Source organism: Bubalus bubalis, chromosome 3 (assembly GCF_019923935.1).
Source record: "Bubalus bubalis isolate 160015118507 breed Murrah chromosome 3, NDDB_SH_1, whole genome shotgun sequence".
Classification (NCBI taxonomy): Eukaryota; Metazoa; Chordata; class Mammalia; order Artiodactyla; family Bovidae; genus Bubalus; species Bubalus bubalis.
The window spans coordinates 12,619,176-12,626,597 of NC_059159.1; the positions used below are offsets into that span (position 1 = coordinate 12,619,176).

Genomic DNA, 7,422 nt, shown 5'->3' on the forward strand with positions numbered 1-7,422 from the left:
GCCACTCTCTTCTTTACTACAATGTGGACCTACATACGTGACAACCACTACCCGTGCAGGCTTATCACACAAATGTTCCTGAGTGCCAGTCTGACTCAAAGCTATGCTACAAGACCCCCCTCGCCCTCCCAAGGCACATTCACTAGAGAGAATAGGAAAAGCAGTCTTAGAAAGCACATACCTAGGTCTCCCTTTGCTTTCCTCACCAGTTCTAAGTTAAAGCACTTTAATTCTTCCCAGGAGTACGGTTGTTTGTGAAGAAATTAACACTGGCTCCAGCAGCCCAGACGAAACCGAGACCCATGCTGGGCAAAGCAATGTTGCCAGTCCCTGGCAACTCAAGTTTCTTTCACCATCTGAGTTCAGAGGGGAGACCAGGAGTCTGTTTCTTGGAGTTGTAGGGATGAATGGGTTGCTGGTTACAAAGCACACTGAGACACCCGGACAAAAGGCAGAGTAAGGTCAGCAAGCATTAGAACAATGAAGACCTGCAGGAGAGTTGTCTGCTTGACATTCACGAACCCAGTAAATGCCCAAAAAAGAGAAACTGTCTCCTCTAGTCTGCTGGGACAGCTGCTTGAAATGTATCCATTTCTAGTGGCCCTAGGTACAAAGCTGGTCACCAGTGCTGGGGTTCCATGGGAATAACCACCATTTGATCACTGTTAGTGACCACCTTCAATTGAAGAGCTCCCTTTACCATGCCGCAAAAACTCCTGGGTACTCTGAAGACAGACAGGTAATACATTTTGTCCTTCCTGCCTCAGATTGGGATAATTTACCTAATCACAAGAGAAATGACTTCATTTTAAAATGTACTGTGTAAATGGAAAATGAACTCTGAGTTCCTGTGAGGACCTGGAACTCTGAACTGAACTTGCCAGCCCATGAGGAACAGATGACTCATCTTTCTAGTTACCTCAGCTACTCCCCCACCCCAAAGCAGGAGCATCAAAAAGTCTGTGATTATAGCACTCTTGCTCTTTCAACTATGTCTGTTCTGTCAACCTTGCCAAGAGGCAGGTTCTCAATGACAACACAGCCTGAGCCTGCACAGGCTACCTACTGAACTTGCACCTTCAAAAAGGCTGAGAACACTTTTAGCTCCACTGTATCATGGTTGATAAAGCTAACATCTGAGTCACCCCTGCAATACTGACAGTCTTGGGGACAAATGACCACAGGCAACTCTGAAACACAACTGAATTCCAACCTCCCCTAACATCACACCAGCAACAAAGCCAGCCTCCCCCAAGACCACACAGAGCAAGAGTCAGCTTCACCTAAGATTACACCAGGAAACAGCTTACCTCCTCCATGATTACACCAGCAAACAGCGTCAGCCTGCCCTAAGATTACACCAGGACAGAGTCCACCTCCTCCACGATCGTATCAGAACAGAGTCAGCCCTCTACAGCGTCACAGATGCGAAGGGTGCCCTGAGTCTGATGACTGAAAGGCTGGACATGGGTTCTCTGCCAAACAGACTTGAGGGCAGCACCCACTCCAGGCTGTCTCCTCTGAGAGGTCTTCACCACTGGGTGAAGGAGCAGAGCTTCAAGTTCTGTACGTTCCATGGGAACTAAACGTGAGAGACCCCTGAGCAAAACTGGGGTGCACCACTCTGTAGCCCTGCAGTCCTATCCCAACTCCCCTGGCTGACAGCAGCCCCTGTGCTCTACCACCAGTGCTGGCCCACGTCTTGTCCCCAGACTGCCACCAGTCCACAAAGGGAAAACACAGAATAGCGAGGAAGCACCCAAGAGCTCTGATGGCAACATGACATTGCTGCATTTTAATCTTATTTAACAAAAGTGCTGGTCTGCCACAACTGGAAATTACAAAGCTTGGGCCTTCACAACAGGTAACTTTTAGAAGTACTTCTAGATGCTGCTGCTAAGTCGCGTCAGTCGTGTCCGACTCCGTGCGACCCCATAGATGGCAGCCCACCAGGCTCCCCGTCCCTGGGATCCTCCAGGCAAGAACACTGGAGTGGGTTGCCATTTCCTTCTCCACTTCTAGATGGGGAACGAAAAAATCTGAAAGGTATTACTGAGCTCTGGGTTCCAGATTCAGAGCAAGTCAAAACCAAGCGGTACATCATGATTACTCTTAAGTGTCTGTTTATAGTGAGATGTTTTATCCCCCAGCAACCTCAGCTCTTTTGCGCAGTTCCACTGCTGGTCAGACAAGAGTTCCCTCTCACTAGGTAAAGATGTTAGTCTATGTTTAGACACAGGACGATGCTGGTCCTAGGAAAACAAAATTATGTCCCTCAAGTTGAGAGCAAAGGCAGAGGATAAATGAAGTGAACTTAACCCTAAGCTTGGCCTTTTCCTGGAAGAGAAAGGTTAACTCCCACCGATGGCTGTCTTATCTCAAGAAATAGGGAGAGGCCTCTCAACAGCAGGTCAAAAGTTACTCTCGCAGGACAACCACTGACAAAGCAGCTGACTTGGTATCTAGAAACACTCAGGCCACCACTGTAGAGGACACAGGTGTGTGACTGCAGGAGCTCACACTGCAACTGCTTTCCTCTCCTGGCCTGTCAGCCACCATTCTGGAGCCTCTACTGCGTGCCAGACACCCCACTGAAGAGAAGTGAAAGGTCAGAGAAGGGAAAACATGAAAACCAAGTATGAAGAGGTTACTAAGCTTTAGCTCCCCCAAAGTGTTTGTGTATATGATAAAGTCAAAAAGCAAAGTCCACCTGGGTGAAGACTGGACAGATGAGGCCATCCTCTGACAAACTGATTGTCAGGATCAAGTACAAATGCCAACAGCTGGTAGGAAGAAAACCTCCTCCATTCCACCACTCATGAAGGGGGGTGGGTCCAAGGTACTGTAACCACCTCTACAAGACAAACATGGACAAGAATAGAGCTCCATGAGAACAGGGGGATCACAGTTTGGGAAAGACTGGAATCAACTGCAGGGCACAGTACTGAGTGCTCATGTCAGCACAGCAGGCTTCTGGAAAGGGAGGCCAGCTCTGGGCCTTCTTGGTTCATAAGGCATTTAGCAAGCTGAAGGATAGCTCTTAACCCTCAGCTTCAAACACCTAAAAGCACTAGAAAGTCCAAGAAGACCCCAAACCCCACGCTCAAAGCAAGGTGGAGGAGGAGTTGTCCAGAGTGATCTGACCTATAGCAAAGTGACAGCAACTGGAACAACTTTAATCGTCATCATACTGTAATTTGTAGGACATAATTTTAAGATGAGAACCAAATTCATCATTCCTCAACTAATGACTAATCAATTGCCTAAAAAATGGGGGAAAAAAAAGGGGGAAAAAAAACCAAACAATCCAGAAACAACAGTGGTACAGATGACTCAATACATCCCATGGTCCTTGGACCATAAAAAAGACTGAGAGCTGAAGAATTGATGCTTTCAAATGGTGGTGGCTAGAGAAGACTCTTTAGAGTCCCTTGGACTGCAAGGAGATTAAACCAGTCAATCCTAAAGGAAATCAACCCTGAATATTCATTGGAAGGACTGATGCTGAAGCTCCGATACTTTGACCACCTAATGTGAAGACCCAACTCACTGGAAAAACACCCTGATGCTGGGAAAGACTAAAGGCAAAAGAAGAACGGGGTGCAGCAGAGGATAAGATGGTTGGATGGCATCATCAATTCAATGGACATGATTCTGAGCAAATTCTTGGATATAGTGGAGGACAGAGAGCCTGGTGCTGCAATCCACAGGGTCACAAAGAGTCAGACACAACTTAGCGACTGAACCACCTCTGACCCACTTTTCCAGTCACACATCTCAATCTAACAAGACCACGTCACATTTTCTCAGTGAGGCAGCATGTAGCCTGCAGCCACCACTACATGGGCCAAGAGCCATGGCTGATGAAAATAACTGGTTGTATCCAACCACACACACGTAACTCTAAGTGTATTCCAATGGCTGGGCCATGTGGGTATTCATAAGGAGTGCTCAAGAGCCACAGGGTATCCATCTTAGGATAAATGTGAAGGAGAAAACTGAAGACAGATCCCTCTGGGACCAGTCAGCATGATGATCTGTATCAAGCACCACTGGTGTGCCCAGAACAAGGTGAGGCCCAAAGGACACACTTGTGAATAAGCCTACAGGGTCTCCCACAAAACTCTCAACTTCTTTGTGAATGACCTGGTGACAGTGTTCCACACTCTGACTGAACAAAGTTTTGGAAAGCAGAGAGCTGTCTGGCAAGGTTTCAGACCAGAGAACAAGAAGTTTCAAAACACTTGACTTTTTCCTATCAGTGTAAAGGTGGCTAATGGATTGGCTTTTCAGTATGGCTCCTAGATCTTAGGTTAAAACTTTTGCCAAAAATCTATTGTTCTATAAATAAGGCAAACAGCATGCATTTACCCAGCACTTTGCCTCCCAAAACACTGCTGAGAAGGCAACTGCTGACTACCGGACATAAATATTTAAACAGCAAAATGCAAGTGTCTCTAGAGTGTATTCTACTCAGCAGGGAAGTAAAGCACACACTGATGTGACAGGTTTCCCCATAGGGTAAGGGTACCAAAAATAGTTAGGAACTACCCTAAGTGTGGATTCCTCTTACACTGTCAGCCCAGGAGGCTGTGCATCCCTTTGGGAACTATAGCCAAGGATGGGGCAGTGAGCACACGGACTTGGGACCATCTGAAAGGCATAACCAGAAGCATTACTGACAAACGAAGCTATTCCTGACCCTCCCTGACACTAGCCAAACAAAAACACCAGAGCGGGCTGCGCAAGCACAGAGCATGTTTACCCCCAAACTTGCGCAATGACAGTCCCTCTGCACACGCACCGCGTGCCAGGCTGGACGTCCCCAATGTGGGGGTAAGAGTAACTTATATACAATTATTCCTCTGGGAAAACCCAATAAGGTATTTTTAAACTTTCAACTGTTAAGACTCAAGACAACCTTTTATTACACACGTGTATATGCGCTTTCTTTCACTGGAAATCTGAAGCCATCCGGAACGTTCTAATCTTCGTCCCCCCTCCTCGCCCCGCGTCTACCTGGAAGAATTTTCATAGCAAAAGGGCAAGCCAATGAGTAGAGCTTTGCCACTTTATTTGCCTCTAAGTCTGCTAACACCCTAACGCTGACTTTGTCCAGAATCACCTGAATGTCATTCTCGTTTAAGCCGAGGTACCTAGTACGGAACTTGGATGCGCAACATGTTCTCAACGACCACTCGACTGGCCCCCAGGCGACCCTGCGCGCCACCTGCGGTCCACGACCCAGGCTCCGAGCCAGAGGGGCTGGTCAGCTGAGGCTGCACCGTCACGAGGAGCGCCGAGGAAGCCTCGGCCAGCCCCGGACTCTTCCCGTGCCCGCCGCACGGGCGTAGGACGTGGGAGCCGCACTCGCTGACGGCCTTTGTCTGCCTAGGGGGGCCACTGGGAGCGGACACCAGGCGGGGCAGGCAGAGCGAGGGCCTAATCGAGGCTCCCGGCCGCTGCCCAGAGGCCGCGAGCTCAGGTTAAGCAGGTGCCCTCGGAGTGGGGTGGTGGGGTGGAGGGGCGCTGGTCAAAAAGGCCAGAAGTTCCTGCCTGGGGAGCTGGGAGATCCGAACCAGCGGGGACCCGGCTCACCGCCAGCAGCGAAGAGGGTCGGGCCTGGGGTTCGAGACGCCGGGGGCGGGGTCGCCGGGGCGGACGCCGGTTTGGGGTGGCCCGCGCCGGGGGGAGGGGCGCCTCACCGAGATAGATGTCTCCGAAGGAGCCGCTGCCGATCTTCCGGCCCAGCCGGTACCTGTTCCCCACTCTAAGCTCCATGGCGGCGGCGGCGGGACCGGTTTACTCCTGCCCTCCCGGCCGCTTCCTGGGTCTGAGCTCGGGGAGGCGGCGCCGCTGCTGCCGCTACTGCGGGTCCGGCTGCCGGCTCCGCCCCCCTCACGGCCCCGCTTTCACCATCGCTTTCCGGTCGCCCCGCCGCTCCCAGCGCCTCAATACGGGGCGGATGGGACAGTTCGAGCGCCGCCGCCCCTGTCCCGGCCCCCGCCGGCCCCGCTCGCCCTCTCCCCGCCGCGGATGGACTCGGATCTCCCGGGCCTAAATCTCCCTTCAGCTGCCTGAAGGAGCCGCCGCCATCGCGCTGTGACGTCACTTCCCCTAGCAACCCGGTGGGGCGGGGCTGCTCTGGCCGAGGGGCGGGGCCGCGGCTTCGGGCGGAGGGCAGGCGGCGGGGCCGCGCAGCCTAGGGGCAGGGCTAGGGGCGGGGTTAGGGGCGCGGCCGGGGCCTCGGGAAAGAGCCTGGATGAGGGCTGGGCCTGGGACCAGTCCTGTGTGGCGTAGTCTCGATCCGCGGGTGTCCCGGCCAGTCCTCCTCTTTCCTTGCCCCCTGCCCACCCCCGCCCAGCAGTCCCTGGCCGAGAGCCGCCTGCCTGGTCCCTTTCCGCATGCAGGATCCACGTGCTCTCTCAGGGACTTCGTTTGTCCCCGCAGGTGTCTGGGAAGCCAGCTTCTCCTCGCGACAGGCATGGGACAGGCTTCCAGGCAGTGCCCTTTGCCGGAGGGAGAGAGGGGACAGCCTGTCTCTCCAGGACCCAGACCCACGCATTCGGGACTCTCGGCGGCTGGGGTGGTGGGAGTGGGGACGCCCTTCCCTGCACAGGTGTCTGCAGGAAGTGACACAGGCCGGGACACAAGTGTGCACAGGTTTCTCGGGCTGGCCAGGGCGTGCACTGTGCAGTTCCCCTCCCACCCTCTGAGCCAAGCCCTGGGCCTACAGTAGGCTCAAGGGCCTACAGCAAGCTCAAGCCTTTGTCGGAAGGAGGAGCAGTTCGAGGACCTCTGGTGTCAGACTGAAAGGTGAGGCTGACGCTACCGTGGTTCAGAGGATGAGACCTGCATCGCCTGCCTCTCCAGTTCTGTCTCCTGGAAACTGGATCTCCGTTTTCATTTAGTCTGCCTTGGCTCTTCAGAGAGGCCCCTGAACCAAAAGGAAATGAGTTTCACCTGGATTCTTCTCTCGGCCTATCTCCTGCCCCAGCCAAAAAGAAGGAACCATGAACAAGCTGTTAATGCATATTTTTGGACAGCCAACACACATACTACTCTGAGCACAGGGGTTACATAGAGGTGTGGGTGAGATAGCTGCACAGGCTGTTGATTCAGGATCATCTTCTCTAGTTGCAGAGGAGGAAAATGCCTGGTCTTTCCATTCACAAGTCTGCCCTCTCCACTGCTCCGCCACAGTAGGGCAGACCCTGTTTGAAAACTATTGGCGGTCAGGTTGGAGGAGGAAGCATCAGTTTCTGAACATTACATAGCAGTGCCTGAAGACAGAATGAGAGGCTTCAAGGCAAACTGGGATCAACCACTATCGAGTGGTGGGCAATCAGGACCACCTCATATCCATGCACAGAGGTGAACCTAGTTTCTCAGTCTTAGGGGGTTGGGAAGATTTTTGGCAAA

The 7,422-nt window shown here is 52.4% G+C and overlaps 1 protein-coding gene across 3 annotated transcripts in view; it reads right to left on the reverse strand.

The window, feature by feature from the left end:
* CSNK1D (casein kinase 1 delta) overlaps window positions 1-6,095 on the reverse strand; it is a 37,485-nt gene extending 31,390 nt beyond the window's left edge. For all 3 annotated transcript variants that reach the window (XM_044938715.2, XM_025279758.3, XM_025279759.3), the window contains exon 1: window positions 5,706-6,095. In XM_044938715.2, the coding sequence (XP_044794650.1) occupies window positions 5,706-5,781 (76 nt within the window). In that variant the 5' untranslated portion in view covers window positions 5,782-6,095. The remainder of the gene's footprint in view (window positions 1-5,705) is intronic.
* Between the last annotated feature and the right edge of the window lie 1,327 nt (window positions 6,096-7,422).